At 38.2% G+C, this 17,424-nt stretch overlaps 1 protein-coding gene across 24 annotated transcripts in view; it reads left to right on the top strand.

Annotated features, from left to right (window-relative positions):
* Positions 1–17,190, top strand: part of GPHN (gephyrin) — a 286,068-nt gene extending 268,878 nt beyond the window's left edge. For all 24 annotated transcript variants that reach the window (XM_048306432.1, XM_048306436.1, XM_048306437.1 and 21 more), the window contains 6 exons: positions 7,013–7,100; positions 9,102–9,175; positions 11,857–11,921; positions 13,185–13,288; positions 14,450–14,546; positions 16,189–17,190. In XM_048306432.1, coding sequence (XP_048162389.1) covers positions 7,013–7,100; positions 9,102–9,175; positions 11,857–11,921; positions 13,185–13,288; positions 14,450–14,546; positions 16,189–16,322 — 562 coding nt within the window. In that variant the 3' untranslated portion in view covers positions 16,323–17,190. The remainder of the gene's footprint in view (positions 1–7,012; positions 7,101–9,101; positions 9,176–11,856; positions 11,922–13,184; positions 13,289–14,449; positions 14,547–16,188) is intronic.
* Positions 17,191–17,424: the final 234 nt, after the last annotated feature.

Genomic DNA, 17,424 nt, shown 5'->3' on the forward strand with positions numbered 1-17,424 from the left:
ATCTTCAGCCAGCAAAATAGCCAGGGATAGTTTTTTAATTAGTGGAAACCAGCAGTTCTCAGGCTGCTTCTTACAGTCAAAGGACACACACTATACTGGATTTAGAGTGAATTAAGTGCTTACAAGTTAGTAGAATGGCACGGTACCTGAAGACAGCTGTTACCAAAGCTTTGGTCCTGTTCTTTCAGCATTTATGGAAAAAATTACAATTCACACTGAAATGCTTGCAGATGAATGTGCTCAAGCAGCAGACAAGGATGGGATCGAGGACCCTTCATGCAGGAATGTGCCCATAGTACATAAGTACCTGGCTTCTATGCATGATACTTTTTCCTGTAGCACTCCCATGGCTATCTGTATTTCTGACCTCTCTGATCTTTCGTCATTCTGACATATATATGAGTGGGAGTCTTCTGAAGCAGGTCAAGGAAACAGTGGAGGAAAACATATTATCATCCAGATACAGAAAAAAATACTGAAGGCATTAGACAGATCTCATGGTTACTTCAGCAACAAAGTTGAAGACCTCTAATTGAAGTCCTCTAATCAAAATCTTTATGAGTTCATAAATGTAACATGAAAAAGAATACTCTGCAAAATAACATTCTTTTTTGCAGCAGCAGCAATTAAAGGGACAGCAAAAAGTACCAAAGACAGATTCTTTTATATTGCTGTCAAATAGACAAATCTTACATAGTCATATTGAACAAGCCAAAAGCTGCTATAATTATTCCAGCTTTCCTCACAAGCTGGCCTGTTTTCCTAGGGAAAGCATATTGCATCTGTTCACAGTGATCCAGGGAAATTCCACAGAAGGTAGAAGGAAGATACATTATGAGAACATGATGAAATACACTTGAGAATTTTGAAACAAATACAGTTTCAGAAGTGTGTCCATATGTTACTACATACACCATCAAAATTGGATTTTCTTCTGCTTTCAAAAACCATATTAGACAAAACACAGAATTCCTATTACCTTCAAGTATTCATTCATTGAATTACATTCATTGAAATGTATTCATCGATTTACATTCAATATTACATTCTACAGAAGGTGGATTTTAGTTGGCTAAAAATAATGGCATCTATTCACCGTTCTGCATCCTGCAAATTACTGATATGCAAAATACTCCTCTTGGCCATGAGGTGAGAAGTGGGTGACAGACTTTTTCTTTATGCCTCACTGCATTCATCTATTCATTTTGAAATCTGTCACCTCAGCTGAATGAGCAGTTAAAAAATGAGTTAATCATAAAGGATCAAATCCATATCCCATCTTTCCTCAAGAAGAAATGTCATTGAGCTTGATGAGATCTCTGAGTACAAGTAGTCTGTTGGTTATTGGATGAAAATTTTAATTTGGTAAATTCTTTGTTATTTTGGAGGGGGTTTTTTCTGATGTAGAACTAGAAGCTTGACTGGGATCTTTGCATGCAAGGGGACTTTCTAGAAGGTGTTTGTACCTCAGTTAAACCTGTTCTTCTTCTGAAACATCTGTTTTGCAGAAAAGAGACCTCACAAGATGCAACAATAGTACAAACCACTGTTGCCAGTTTGTGGGAACATATCCAGAACGTGCTAAACTCAGGGCACTTCCAGACAGCACACAGACTTCTGAAGTTTACAGTCAACTGCTGTAGTTTAGAGAGCAGCTGGTCTACTTTGATCTTTAGTGTGATTGTGTAGGATCACTGCTAGCACTTCTGTTTTACTGTGTGTCCAGGAATCTGTAGCTTCTCAGAATTTGTAAAGAATCATGTCTTTCAGCATATAACTGAAATACTTGAGATACTTTCAAATAAAGTAAAACAAGCAAGAAAGGTTGGCCAGCTCTGCTTTTGAACTCACAATAGACACTTGTGCATGCATCTGGTGCATCATAGTGCATGTGTATCTTTCTGTATCTGTGTTCAGTATATCTGTAGAGCGCACAGGTTTAAGGTGCTGACTGTCATGGTGCATGCACACATTTTGCAAGTACAGGTTACCAGAAGACCTGGGTTTATAAAAGCCCAGGCTACTGCATAGAGAAATAGAGCAATCACAGGTCTCTCTGTTAGTCACCCAATAGTAACAGCTGTATATGGCAATGGACAGCAAGGACTGGAAGTGACTGTCAGGTAATGAGGTTATGTTGAATGAATGAAACTCCTGTGGCAAAGAATGTGGTGGAAATGATCCTTGGAAACAGTAATGAACTACAGATTTTGTACTGACAGTGGCTTGATAAGTCAATCCTAACTAAAAGTTCCACTTTGATTTTAACTGGGGTCACTCATTTTACTGCAGAGTAGTAGGTAATTTTTTGAACATTTGCTCTTACTTGTTTTCTAAATTAAATTATAAAACTGAGCAGTTTAACTGCATGTATCAAACTGCTGTTGTTAAGGGTTGTATCACAGAAAAGGCTGACAGATTTATAATTAATGACAGTGAAGCACAACAATAGGATCAACAAAAGTGAATTAACATACACTGATTTCTATGTGAAAGAGAAAATTACACTGTAATTTAGGGTAGCTCAAAATGGCACTTAAAACAGAAGATTCTTTGGTCTTGACTATAATGCAGCTATTTCTTCTGAGAGTGGAAAGGAGAAAATTTACATATCTGATGTCTATTTTAATGAGGCTTGCATCATTTTCTTGCTCAAGCTCTTAAGCTTTCTTGTATATCTTTTCAGTTCAAAGACAGCTCACTTGACAGCTCTAGTGTTGTGTAAGTTCTCCACAAACTAACTTTGATAATCAGAATTTTTCATGAATCCAGAAGGTGTTCCTTCTGTACTGCCATCCTGCAAGTCCTCTCTTCAAATCAATGAAATCAAGTGTCAGCTGCAATGTCATGCATCTGCTTACTGGATGCATGCTGCTGCCATTATACAATAGTTACCCTCCAACTAATTTCCAGATTGCACTGCTCATTCTATTCCATAAACCTGAACGAAGAGGGTCAGGTCAGGAAATTTGGGTTGTAAAGTAGCTACTCTGTTTATCAGACTGAAAAAATTAGCAGAGAATATAAAGAGATACTTAAAAATACACGCACCCTTTATGTAAATCACTGTGTCTGCAGCTTCAAAAATGTATGTACAATACATAATATTTGTGCAGACAAAATCTGCTCCAGGTGTTGAGAGAAAGTTTGGATTTGTTCCTTATTTATCTATATGAATAGTTTCATAAAGCGTATGCAGTCCTTATAGAACAAATTTTCTTCAAGGTATTTACAAAAGATGATCAGATGTGATCTGAAACATATCTGAGTATAACTTTTTTAATAAGTTGCAGCATGTTAGAAAAGCCCACTCCTTTTTTGTGCACAATGTCACTCTGACTTTGAAAGTCACTGAATGAAACAGAGTAATTTTGCCATCTGGAAATGAGACTTCCCATCAAAATCTACTTTACATTGATTAAGGTATTCATCACTATATTTGAGCACCTGTTACAGTTCTGTCCATGACAGAAAAAAATCCAGATATTTTAAAGGATTTATTGTAGTAAATTAGACCGTTAGTCTAGCTAATCCAGTATCCTGCCCCTAGCAGTGGCTAGGGCTTCAGAATATAGTTTCTGATTTGTAGCTGCTCCAAAAGTGAGTGTTATTTCCCAGCCTCATGGCGATTTGTCACCTGCCTTGTAAAACAATCTTGTCATCTTATGTTCAGATACCAAAGTTATCTTGTCTATTCTTTCAGAACTTAATAGTTTCCATTATTTATTCCATTTCTATGTCAATTTAAAGGAGCTGCTGCTCACTGTTACACAACAAATGAAACAAGTCTTGTTATCTATCAAATCAGTGTTAATATGCAATTTGAGTAATAACTCTCTGCATTAAATCCACTAAAGGCATGGGAAATGTCCATTACAGTGTTGATTGAAGATTGCAACAGGTGACTCCTGTAAGGAGTGTTTGGTGCTAATTGCAGAGGCATGGAACTACCAGCCCTAAGTACAACGTAAAGTTAAGCAGACCTGGGTGACAAAAAGAAGTCTGCTAAAAATGTCAAAAAGAGAGACACTTTCTGCAAAAGCAAGGGAGATAATTCTGTCTCCTTTTTTCAGAATAAAAACCAAACTAACATAATCATTTGGTTTATTGCAACAAAATTTCTATCACGTAGTCATTTTGGAATAATTAAATGCACTTTTAACTATATTAAAGATGATGTGCAGTGCTATTGGCTGGATAAAGTTTTAGTGGTAGAATTTTTAAATGCCTTGCACTATACAGATGGTAAAGAAAAGAATTTTAAAATGGTGAAGAAAAGTATGTTACACGGATCATTCTACTGGAAATTCTAAAAATGCACCAAGTCCAGTAATATTCAGCTTTTTACATGACAAAATAAAAATACCTGAATGATGAACTAGTCCAGTGGTATGCTACCCTCAGAACTGAGTCCTCACCTGGTTTAAGTTTGGGCTTATTTGGGGGGAGGGGTTATTGATTTTTTTCTTTTGTTAAGTAGTTCAATATATATATACAAACACAATATATTCCATATGTAAGTAGCAGCATTTCCATTCTATTTAACTTTAACAACAGTTAAATATATACTTGTTTGCTTTTTACTATTCCTTCCATTATTCTCAAACCACAACCAAAAGCAAGCCACTTCATTATCAAGAATTAGCATGTCCCCAGACAGGTGGTGTTGCTACCTATGAATAACTTTTAAATAATTAAACAAGATAAAATGAAACAACCTCGAGCAAGCTCCAGATAAGGTCCTCAGCTTCATCACAATCTAATGAGAAAATTATACTGAAAGCAGTCTTAGGTTGGTGATAGTGGCATATGTCTGACTGCTGAGCCTTGGGAATGGCAATATCGACCTATGTAATGAATATGTATTCCTTGCTGCATTCCAAGCAGCCTCATTGGCAAGGATTAAGGAATACTTAGATCTTGAGGGACTTTTCCTATTACAAACTCTATAACAGTATCTTATTACATACAGATACTACTTAGACGATCAATACGAGACAATTGGTTCTGAAGAAGTAGCCAACAGCAGACTTGCTTCTTTCTACTTTCCTTCATTGACTAGTGAAGACTTGTGCTGGGTTTTGGAGAAAATGATCCTGAGATTTCAGAAGGGGCAGCTGATAAAATGTCTCAGTTTCCTAAAGAACAAAAGAGATGGTTTTGCTTGAGCCCATATGTTTTATATTTTCTCCCAAAGAAAACAGTTTAGGCGTTCTTTGTAGGCCATTAAGAGTATCCAAGATACCCAGTACCCTAAACAAAAGTAATGATGGCATGCCACAATACTGCAACCACTGTTTCCTTTAAAAAAGGGGTAGTGTATAATTCTATCTTACCGACTGCAGTCTACAGCAATCTGCCATTCTTTCTGCTGTAATTGTTGCCTACCTCTTACAAAGCAATCTGACCCTAGAGAGGGGATGTAACCCAACACAGATAATAAAGGTGTGCAGGATGACTACACTGTGATGCCAAAGAACATGCTGCTGCAGTCACTGGACATAGTGGAGAAAGAGTCTTGAGTCTTTCTGCCTGTAAGGGCATAACCAGGGTTGAGCACACCTGAGGGCTCTCTGGTGAGGAGATGAGGTGTGTGCAAGGTTGCATGCACTGAGATATTTACTCAGGGAGGGAGTGCAGTCATTCTTGCGTCACATAAATTGTAGTGCACACAGCACCACCTCATGCTAACTGCTGCTTGCATTTCACTGAACCATGGGCAAAGAAAGGATGCTCAGAGGAAAGAAATTTTTTTCTGAGGCATTTGGAAACACACAGTTTCTGCTAGTCTCTGAAAGGTCAACTAGAACTTGCATAATATTCCTAATTTTCGTGTTTTCAGCTCAAACTCCAAAATTACTGCTGTAGTTCTACTTTTGGATGAAATACAGCCAAAGCTCCCAAAGGATAGCCCACATGCCATTTTCAGCCTGCATTCATCACCCACAATGGTATTTTGTAATTGTAGTGTGGCATTTACCTGAGGTGCTGTATTCCAGCTGAAGGCCTTCATACAGTCACTAGCATTATTACCCATTCTTTCAATGGCATTCTAAGTAGGAACAGCCTCCCATGAAAAACTTTCAGGATGACTGGAGTGAAAATATACTGTTGAAGAAACAATACGTTGTTGTAGCAACCAGTCAACTTCTGGTCAGTTCACAAATGTTAAATGCAAAGTATGAATTTAATATATTGGAAATTGGTTTTGATTCCTCTGGACCTGTGTGAGTTGTATTACAGTTTCTCCACTGCGTGTCTTGAAGCTCTGTATTGGCATCGGTACTGCTCTTAAATATATAATGCTCACTTCAAAGTTTCCAGTTTAGACCTAAAATGGAAAGAAAATAGTTAGGACACCAATATCCTTCATGGTTATACTCTTTGTATGGAAGAATATCATAGCTCCCATTACACTGTTTCTCATGAAGGTGAATAGACCTTTTAACAGGATGGATTGTGTTTTTGCAAGCTGAAGTGGATATGTACAGGTGGCTTTGCTACAGAGCCCTCTAACAGAGAAGAGAAACAAAGGATTTATTCCCACTCTTCAGTGATCAAAGTTTGAAGTGGAGACTCACCCCCATTTTTGCACACATCAAATAAGCTAGAGAGGTAGTACTGCAGCCTGCTTGGTGGTCCGTAATTTTCATGTATCAGGTCCCTTTATATATCCCTGTCAGTTCATCTAAGTCACAATTTGTATTACTACCTACTGTGCCAATTGCATACTCTTAGACACTTGTATTAGCATTCTTCAGTCCCAATCTAAAGTATCCCACTGTTCCTGTTGCAAAGCTTAGACAGAAAGGTGCCAAACAGTGTGGAATTCACTTAATGAGATTGCAGTTCTTGACTTGAATTGAACAGAGTGGAATCTTAAGAAGGAAAAGACCTTGTATTATTCTCTTAAAACACGTGTGTATATGCATCTGTATGTGTGCACACAGACTTATATTACAACTCATAATAATTCCCTGCCACTAATCTGCTTGCATGTTCTTTCCTGTAGCCCAGATGATTTACTGAATGCACTGAATGAGGGTATCAGCCGTGCTGATGTGATCATTACATCAGGAGGTGTATCTATGGGGGAAAAGGTATGCAAAATTTAAGTATGACTTCCTACAATATATGTAAGAATTTCAAACCAGAGTCTGTCATCCAAGCTACTGCCTTTGTATTAGTGTTTATTAAAAAAGGACCTTACTTTTACTGGGACACTTACATGTAAATTACTTAAGAAAATAGTCTTCAGAGCTCATTCCCTTTCTTCTTGTTTTTGTACTATAGTTGACATAGTACAACAGAAAAGATTTTAATTCTTGATGTGAGTGGTTTACAAATGTGTTTTTATTTAAGGAATGATTTATGTAGATGAGGAAGGTGCTGGGTTAATAGCAGGTAAAGGCAACAGACTTCTTTTTATTTCTAGAGCAGGTAAAATTTAGATAGAATTAAGGTACTTTGAAAGTACTTCAAAAAGCAACCTGGGTATATAAATAGCATTATTTTACTCAGCACACCTGTTTCCTGAATGTGCCAAAGCTCTGCTACAAAAATAATTTTATCACATTTTGCGCCTGATAGTCCTACAGATGCAATGCATATGAGACCCAGTGAGCTGATATATTTGCCTTTTGAATCATTAACAGAATTGTTGATTGAGTTCCTGTTGATAAGCCCTGTGCCAAAACCATCAAAGAAAATAGGGATACACAGATGCTGGTGGGGCATAGATGAACCTGCAGGACATTTATTAATCATGACTTATGCGAAGGAAAACTCAAATTACTTTTTGATCCCAGGCTGAATCTGTGAGTTTGGCAGGTAAAATAAACATCTTTTATAACTAACAGATACTAAAGACAGTCATTAGGAGATGGGAAACATGAGTGCTGGTTTTGTCTACTTTTCTGAGTAGAAATCATACTGTCGGATACGTTATGAAAATGGATAATTAATTAAACCAGTGCAAATTACTTTCAATTACTCCCATTGTCTTCAGTATTCCTAGAAAAATAATCAAGGACAAGTGCTGGTCTTTAAATTGGGAATGTGGCAACATAGTGCAGACATGGAAACATTCTAAGAAGTGGCTGGATTGCTGAATGGTCTTACAGACATTCAGACCTTCTGGCTCATAATGGGCTCTATATTCCACTGATGGTCTGCCCTCTGATGCTGAGCTTTCTGCAGTTTTAATGAAATAGCACTGAACATCCAAAAAGCAAACAGAAAGTAAAAGAGGGTTCATGCAATTAATAATTGAGAGTTCAAGCCTGGCTGAAATGAGTTGCTGCTTTCCAAGTATTTGAACACACACACACACAAAAAAAAGGGTAACTGCCAGGGAGTTTCAGATTTGCTGCTTTCAAAGTCTGTCTTCACAGATGACTGTTATGGCCTCTGTCTTTAGCCTCACTAAACACAACAGACAGGGTACTACATCTTTAGGCACAGCAATTTTCAATAAAGATTAAACAAGTAATTCCATTTGTTTTAATAACTGGATCAGTCGTGTTTATGCAAAATCATTTAACTTGAACTCATTCACAAGCCACTCAGTTTTTTCTTTTAAGGATTGTTAAACCCAATCACTGTGAATTATACTGTTAGACCCAAGAAATTACGATAATTACAGTATCCTGGAAAACTATGATTTCTACAATACAGTAATTGATTTTGAAAGTAGTAGGAGATCTCCAAATCTACAATTAGATAGCTTCCACGGGAAAAGTTAGATAATTTGATCATTTAAAGTCTTAACTTTGAACCATAAAAGTTTTCTTCCATCTTTGACATAGAGAATGTTTTAGTAGTAGGTATTTGTGGGGTACTCTAAGACTCTGATAATGCAGGTGAATTTTAAGGAAATGTATGTCCTCATGGAATCAGGTTTGGCACCTAAATGAGTCTGTTCTCTACTTCTTCTTTTCCAAAACACTTCCTTTCAAATACTGGAAATTCCCTACTGGGCTGTAGCACTTTCAGGATATGCAAATTTTCATCTTCACTTGATATTAATTAATTGCTTTGAATGCTTAGATGATGTAAAGCCACTTTGATGTTACTTAATTTTTTTTTTTTTCATTAAACAGGACTATCTTAAACAGGTGCTGGATATTGATCTTCACGCACAGATTCACTTTGGCAGAGTTTTTATGAAACCTGGGTAAGAAATCTTTCTGCTTAGGCAGCCTAGGTGGAGGCTGCATTGGCCAAATATCCTACTGAAGTGCTTCAGTAGATTTCACTTTTCCAAATATACTATAAACCACAGGTTAGATATATATGGGAAAAGCAGCAAAATCAGTGCTCTTCAGATTAGTCATCATCTTTATGGGTGAAATTAACTGGAACAGAGAGATTATATTTTATCAGTAGGAGATATTTCTCTGATAACTGTTGCAAATCAGGTTTGGGGACTGGTGGGAAACCAGCATGGTATAAACATTACCACAGCCTTCAGTGGGATCACAGAGCTCACACTGACATTACCATGAAATAACCAGGAAATATAAGGACATTAAATGGACAGTTTGCTTAAAGATTTTACAAAATTTGCATAAATTATATTCCCACAAGCAGTTCCTTGAGAGAGGTGGAATGACAGCTAATTTACAAAGCTTTGTCTAATTGGCATATTGAGCATCGTAATTTTAAAATAAGCACAGTCCTTTATGTGTTTAGTTTGCCTCAGAAAACTGTTTCAGCACTGCTTTCCTATGCTGTGGCACTGCTCATCAATGAGTCTGGAAGTGTGTTCTGCAGAGAGAATGAAAAGTACATGTGTTGAGAACAGAGAGTTCTCTTTTCTTCACACTACAAGAGCAGAAAGATGTCTGCACCTCTGCCTCACTCCCTGTGGAGAGCAGTTTGTTTGCAAGCTGGGTCAGAATGGTCCAGCTACACAAGATCAAGCACAGCTTTGCAAAATGATTCCCTCTAGCCCAGAACTGTTGTCACAGAGCAGAGCTGCAAGTGGGTGTTTGCTGTGAAAACAGACAAATACTTTTACTGTCTCTGCGTACAGTCTGGTGAAGAACTGTGTGTGGGCTTGGTGCTTGTGCTGCTCCTACCACCACCACCTCCCCTCCACAAAAGGAATGAGTGAGCTAAAAGCTTGTTTCTTCCCATGGTGGATGTAGCCCAGGCATGGAAATTGCTCACGGCTTCTGTCATACTGCTACAACTGATGTAGGGAAGTCCCAGAAGCAGAATCTGCACTCCAGTTTCTGCTGCTGACAAGAATGGATAAGTCGATTTAGAGAATTCAGAATATTAAGTTCTGGTTCTGGCTTACTTGTAAGCAAACATAATTCTTTCTTCTGATGACTCCTCTGTAGACTTGCAGCAATAAACTTTCTAGCAAATAACTAGCTAGAAAAACTTCAAAAAATTGTTTTTATCCCTAAATGTCCCTTTTCATTTTATGCCACAAGAAAGGTATTATTGCTACCAAAACATTTGGTCATCTGTTCTTATTGAGAATGTAAGCACTCTCTTTTTCATTGGCTGTAGTGCAATAGCAAATATTGCATTTTGGGTTTTATTAGCTGTATCTTAAAAGATTGAAGATTCTGGTTACTATATTGGGAAAAAAATCCCTTGAGTCAGTTCCAAGAGCGAAGTCAGATATTGTTGTATGCCTGTATTTTGATGTGCTTCATGAGTGCAGGGTGGTGCCTGGGATTTACCATCCCTCCACTTGGTCTGAAAGTTGCTGAGCTCATGGAAGGTTATCTTGTCTAGCTGCACTGACAGAAGAAAGTACTGGAAGATTTTACCAATGATGGTGTTGAAATGTCATATGGGAATTCAGAGTTTCCAGTAAATATGAATTAGCAATTTGATTTTTTATACATTGGTTTGTGCACTGGTAATAACAGTTGCAGGTCTGGCACATAGTTCCCATCATGTTAGAGGCATTTTAAAACAGGAACATCAAACACTAACTTCCCCTGGTAAAATAGGATACAGATGAGTCTTAGCAGATACAAAACTAGGTGATAATGATCAAAGTGTAGCAAATCTCCAAAGTGTTTCTAGTCATAAACTATCATCTGTTGACCAGGTGGTAGTGGTCTGCTCAAAATGAAACCAAGGAAACCAGCCTAATTATTGCTCCTATAAGGTATAATTTCTGATGTTTGAAAGGATTACATTAACATAGGTGTACAGAATTCTTTTTTCATGGATGAGTCCCTTTTCTTTGCCAGCCACATTCTTGAGCTGTCACATTACTGTCCTATTTGTGTAACTGTAATAGCCCTCACAGCAAGTCACCAAAGAGCACTCAGCAGCTCTGAAAGGCAGAGAGAGCTCTTCATTGACAGACTTGCGTCTCACCTGGCTGCAGCTCTGCCCATGTATCTGAATTTCTTCATCTGCAGACTAGCTAGCATTTGCTGCTCAGAAATACTGCTCCCTTGTCAGTACTGCTGTAGAGACTGGAGTAAGAAAATTAAAGTCACCAATGTTATAAAAAATCGGAAACCCATATATGAAAAACAAACACAGCTCTGTAACTGCATAATTTCAGTATTGCTTCATTGTTAATTGGCTTCTAGCATGAAGACAATATTTAGATTTTTGATTACTAGTTAATCTCCTTTTAGATATTCCCTCTCCAAACTTGTGTACTTAAAACTTCAGAGTTGAATATCAAGAAAAATTATTCTGTCACCACAAAGAGAGGATTATACCTCCAGTATGGAATAAGCAGCAGGTGCTAATGAACTGCTGAGAGAGATGTCCTGCTTTGTTTTGTTTTCTTTTCCAGATGTTTTAAATAATATGATAATGTTCAGTCAAATTCTAATGCAGATATTAAATAGCTTTCTTTTTCCATAGCCTGCCAACAACTTTTGCAACTCTGGATATTGACGGTGTAAGAAAAATAATCTTTGCACTCCCAGGTAAGATGTTTTGTGGATTACTTTTGTTCCTGTGCATAGATGACAGTCATGAAACAGAATAGTGACATTTCACAGCACCTGTGCCTGGTGTTGACCCCTCAGGAAGGTACCTGTAAGATTTTCTCAGAAATTTCCAGAAGAGATGGACTTACAGGGATGTGCTAAGGAGTTCTTTTTTGTCCCTGTCCTCACAATTTTCTGGTACAGGTCTTACAATTTCTTCCATCCAACAATTTCCTTACCTTTTTTACAGGGGTGTGTTTTCCTACAGCTCACTCCACCTTCGCCATAAATATTTTGTGTGTGTAGGTCAGTGCATCCACTCTGACATACTGAAAATGGAGAGAACAATGAGGGAGTACCCAAGAACATGCCACGGAATATTTTTGTTTCTCATTCTTATACTGTGGAACCAAAAGAGGGCAGCACAGCTGCACCGCTGCCCACTGCGTGCCCTGGGAAAGCACTCGTTCAGAATAAACATTTCGTTATGGATTTCTGTCCTAAATGAGGAGGAATTAATTTCTTCTTATTGCTCTGGCTCTCCATGAATTTTGACTACACAAGGAATCCTCTTCTTGATAAGCTGGTGGTTTTCAGATATATCTCTAGTGCTTCTATCCTCTCTTGCTTTAGTTGCTGCAGTACATTTTCTTCCAGGGGACAGACCAATGGAGCATCTGTCTGATCATAACATTTATTTTAAAACTGTTGTCTAGGGAAGTCCAGATATGTAAGACAGTGTTTGACAGGTGGTCATACACCTCTCTTGTGAGCCAACAGAAAACATATAAATCAGTAGGATTCTCCTCTGAATTTTTCCTAAAGCATTTTGGCACTCTGCTAGGGAGTTGAAAGATATTTTTCCCTTGGTGTCTGGGAACCATTAGTCACTAATAAAGAGCCCTGTGAGGGTAGAGCCAATAACTATGCACAGTTAACTCTGCTCCAGACCCAGACAAATGTAGGCATAGGACAAAGGTAGTGGAAGAACAGAGGCAAATGGTGGGGCCTGAGGAACATGGGGCAATTCTGGTCAGAGCAGGACCTCAGCACAGCATCATCCAGAGTGTAGCTTTAACAGATGTACTTGCCGCATACCCCTTGCCACACACCACTGCAGTCTGTACTGTATGATGCAGTACATAGCATGGAAAGCTCTGTAGAATCCTTCAGAGTGAAATTGCCATAAAGATATGAGTTCTTTCAGCATTTCACAGTAAATCAAGAGGGCATCACCACCAACTGTTCTTTGTCCTACAGGCAACCCTGTGTCAGCTGTTGTCACCTGCAATCTCTTTGTTGTTCCTGCACTGAGGAAAATGCAGGGTATCCTGGATCCTCGACCCACCATCATCAAAGCCAGGGTAAGAAGCTTGTCCTCTATTTAAAAATCCTCTCAAGATGTTGAAGCACAGCTCTTTGGGCTCTGAAAGACTGTTGTGTTTGTGGAATCTGAGCCCTAGACTAGTTCTGGCATTCACACAATGGAGGTACATTCACACAAATAGAGGTACATTCTCAGTCTCTGTTCATGGTAATACTCAGTCCCGTAATTTTTTAGAGTTAGATGGCCATCTAATGGAGCAAGATATACAGATGCAGAGGCAGCCATTTGCCAATCAAGCAGGAAGGACACTCTCCTGTTTAAAAAAGACATTTGTTTTAGGCTGTGGTAAAAAATGCAGAGTATTCTGTGAATACCTAGAGTTGGATAGTTCTGTATTAGCAACAGAAAATACAAACTTTAAAACCTTTTTGTTGAGTTACTTATATAAGAAACCCACATGATCCCCACCCTAAGCAATATAAATTCCTGAAACTCTTCTCACTTTTCTAATAAATCATGGATATGGTAACCCTGTTTAATATAGATTCAAGGCATGTTATTATAATGTCTTGTTCTTCCATTTTTGATTCAAATAAAGTACCAAGGAATACATCACCTTTTGTAGTTTTCTTAGTGTTCTTGGCTATGCACTTTTCTCTTACAGCTTATCCCGTGTATCTCTTTTGTCCTTTTTCAAGCGTCCAGATTTTATGTCACAGCTAAAATATTCTAAAAGAGAGCAATTTGCAATGACCTTCACTTTTGCATGACTTTTCCATTATGAGCCGTCCCCTGTATGTCTTTTCATTTCAAAGATTGGCCATTTTCCTTTCGTCAGAGCTAGCAAGATTTTGAATGCAAATAACATTTTTATCTTTATGCAATGTAATCCAGAGACCAGGCTTTTTTCTAGAGAAATACTATCTGTAAACTCTCAGTAAAGGAACAGCTTTGAAATATTTCATTTAATGCATCTTCACACAATTTGATATTGTAACATCACAGTTGTATTTCCTTAAATACTGCAGTCTCTGCCTTCTACAGCTTTTAATCTTGTACTAGACGCCATCTGACCTCAAAATGCAAGTTTTTGAAAATACTGCTTTTAGGGAAAAGCAATTGAGCAGATTATTCCATTATCTTAGACAGTGCAATGTGAATGCATGACATGTTCATACTTTCTTTTTTAATCCTACAGTTATCATGTGATGTAAAATTGGACCCCCGCCCAGAATATCATCGGTGCATTCTGACTTGGCATCACCAAGAACCACTACCTTGGGCACAGAGTACAGGTCAGTGCCCAGTCACACAGACTGACAGACACACACACACGGCCTTGCCTTCCTACAGATGGGTAGGGAACAACCAAGAGTGTTTTCACTCTTTTTCACAGAACCTTCTTTATGCAGACTGATTTGCTGACACACTTGTGCACATGCATACACATACATTAGTACAAAATTCAGTGCTGATATGGCTTGTCAATTTAACCATTAAAACATCCTTTATTTGAATAACCTGCCTTTGTACACACACACACTACACCTGTATGCTTGCATATGTGCACACATTCATTTTTATAAACATCCACTAAGCTTATTTGCAGTCAGGCACATTTGCTTCCTTTTGCTGTTGTGCATGTATTAAACAAAACACGAGATGTGGCAGACATAGGAGCAATACAAATAAAAGAAGTGATTTTAGCTGAACTGGAAAAGTAGGAAAAATAGCAGAGGCTCTAGGTGTTCTCTTAAAGCAGACTAAGGATTTCTTAGTCATGTTTGCCACCTAGGAATACTTCTGGATACTAAGATGCAGTTGAGGTAAGTACTAGATTTGAATACTGGTTTAGCTATATACTGCTAGAAAGCTGACTGTGATACTTTTGCAAGAGATGATTTAGGTCCTTAAACAGCTAATTGTCTTTTTGCTACATCCAAATTGTTCAATAAAAAGCACTATATGTGAGTCTCCACAGGGAGAATACTAGTTCAGTTCTGGGCCCCTCAGTACAAGAATGTCATTGAGGTGCTGGAAAATTTCCAGAGAAGGGCAATGAACCTGGTGAAGGGTTTGGAGAGTAAGTCCTATGAGGAGTGGCTGAGGGAGCTGAGGGTGTTTAGCCTGGAGAAAGGGAGAATCAGGAGAGACATTATCACTGTCTACAACCGCCTGAAAGGAAGTTGTAGCCAACTGGGGGTTGGTCTCTTCTGCCAGGCAACAAGTGACAGGACAAGAGGAAATGGCCTCAAGCTGCACCAGTGAAAGCTCAGGTTGGACATCTGGAAGAATTTCTTCTTGAAAGGGCTGTTGAACATTGGAACAGGCTGCCAAGGGAAGTGGTGGAGTCACCATCCCTGCAAGAGTTCAAGAAACAACTGGACATGGCACTTAGTGCTATGGTTTAGTTGAAGTGGTGGTGTTCTGTCAAAGGTTGGACTCAATGATCTTGGAGGTTTTTTCCAACCAATAGAATTTTTCCAATAGAATTCATAATTCTATTCAGAGAGAATAAAGTTAATAAAATTTATTCTAGAACAGTATATTAAAAACTGAACATACAAAAAATTATATTCTAGACTCTGCTGATTTTAGTGTTTGTACAACTGGAATAGGTGTACAAATTGAAAAATAAAGTAATTTTGATAGGATTAGCAATTTACTAGGACAAGATACACGGTACAGATAATGTGGAAGGCTGGATAGGAAAGCCACCAGCAAAGGGAGTGAAGATTTTGAGAGCCAGTGTGGTGAGAGGCTGACTAAATCTCCAGAGTTGTCTGTTTCCATCCACCTTGGAAGAGCAAGATCCCAGCTCCATGAATAAGTTAGCCACATAAACATCTTCATCATAACAGCTTTTGTTTGTTGAACCTTGCAGCATTTGGAACTAACTGAAGACTTAACTGAAACTGTTCTCCCTCTCTGCTGTAGGGAATCAGATGAGCAGTCGTCTGATGAGTATGCGCAGTGCCAATGGACTGTTGATGCTACCTCCAAAGACAGAGCAGTATGTGGAGCTTCACAAGGGGGAGGTGGTGGATGTCATGGTCATTGGAAGGCTATGATGTCACCAGCAAGAGCGAAGCTTTGATGCATGTCCACATATCATTGACTGTATCCTGTAATATGCAACGGCACAGCTAGTTTTTCCGATTTGGATAAAAGTTGATCAGTATAGTCAACATCTTGAAATATATTTCAAATGGAATTCAAATAAATACCTTTTAAAAAAAAAAACTTTAAAACAAATCTTAACAAAGAAATTTATTCTGATTATATCAAAGCAACTTTTTCCTTTTCTTGCAATTGCTTTGTGTGTTCAATGCTAGTTCTAATAGCGGTAGCTTTTAGTAGACAGCAGTAGGTGCCTGCAGAACTTGTGTTTTTTCTCATCTTTAAGATACAACTACTTATGCTCTTAAAACAAGGCTGTCTGCTTATTTATACTAGCGTAGACAACACTTGGATTTCCCTTATTAGTATGCTTCATAACCGCTTCACAGAGAGCTTCTGCTTGTTCTTTATCTTGTATCTCGTGTTGATGTGCACAGTGCCAAAAGCAGAGTGGCTGCACTGGGAACCCAATGAAGCCCCGAGGTTTTCTCACCTCGCTGCGCATTCAGGGATGTCTCTTGTCCCGGCAGCCACCCAGCTCAGTACTCTTGGGCAGTAACTGGATACCTTTTATTTCAACAAACAAAAAAATTGCTTCCTTAAGTGCTGACAGCCTTTTTAACCAATACATTTAAAAATGTACAGAACTAAAAACTAAAAAAAATCAAAGACTGATCTTGTACAGATATTAGTGTTACCAGCATTCGTGTGGAAATTAAATGAGCAAAGAAATAAAACTAATGTTAAACAACTCTGTACCATAACATTTTCTGTAATGATATTGAAACTTAAATGAATAAAAAAAATCTTCAATCATTATTTAAAATTTCACCTGTTCAGCCTTGTTGTTTGAAACAAAAAAGTGGTGATGTAGGAGGGTATTTGGGGTGGGGGAAGAGCATAGGGAAGAGTAAAAATAGTATATGCAATCTAGGGCCTTCCCTCATGTACAGTGTCATGAGAGAACTGAAACTACCAAGTGAGCTTTCTCTCTCACACCTCCCAAGAGACAAAATGGAAGCAGCATTTGGAGGTGGGATGGGGTTACAATCA

Source organism: Corvus hawaiiensis, chromosome 6 (assembly GCF_020740725.1).
Source record: "Corvus hawaiiensis isolate bCorHaw1 chromosome 6, bCorHaw1.pri.cur, whole genome shotgun sequence".
Taxonomy (NCBI): Eukaryota; Metazoa; Chordata; class Aves; order Passeriformes; family Corvidae; genus Corvus; species Corvus hawaiiensis.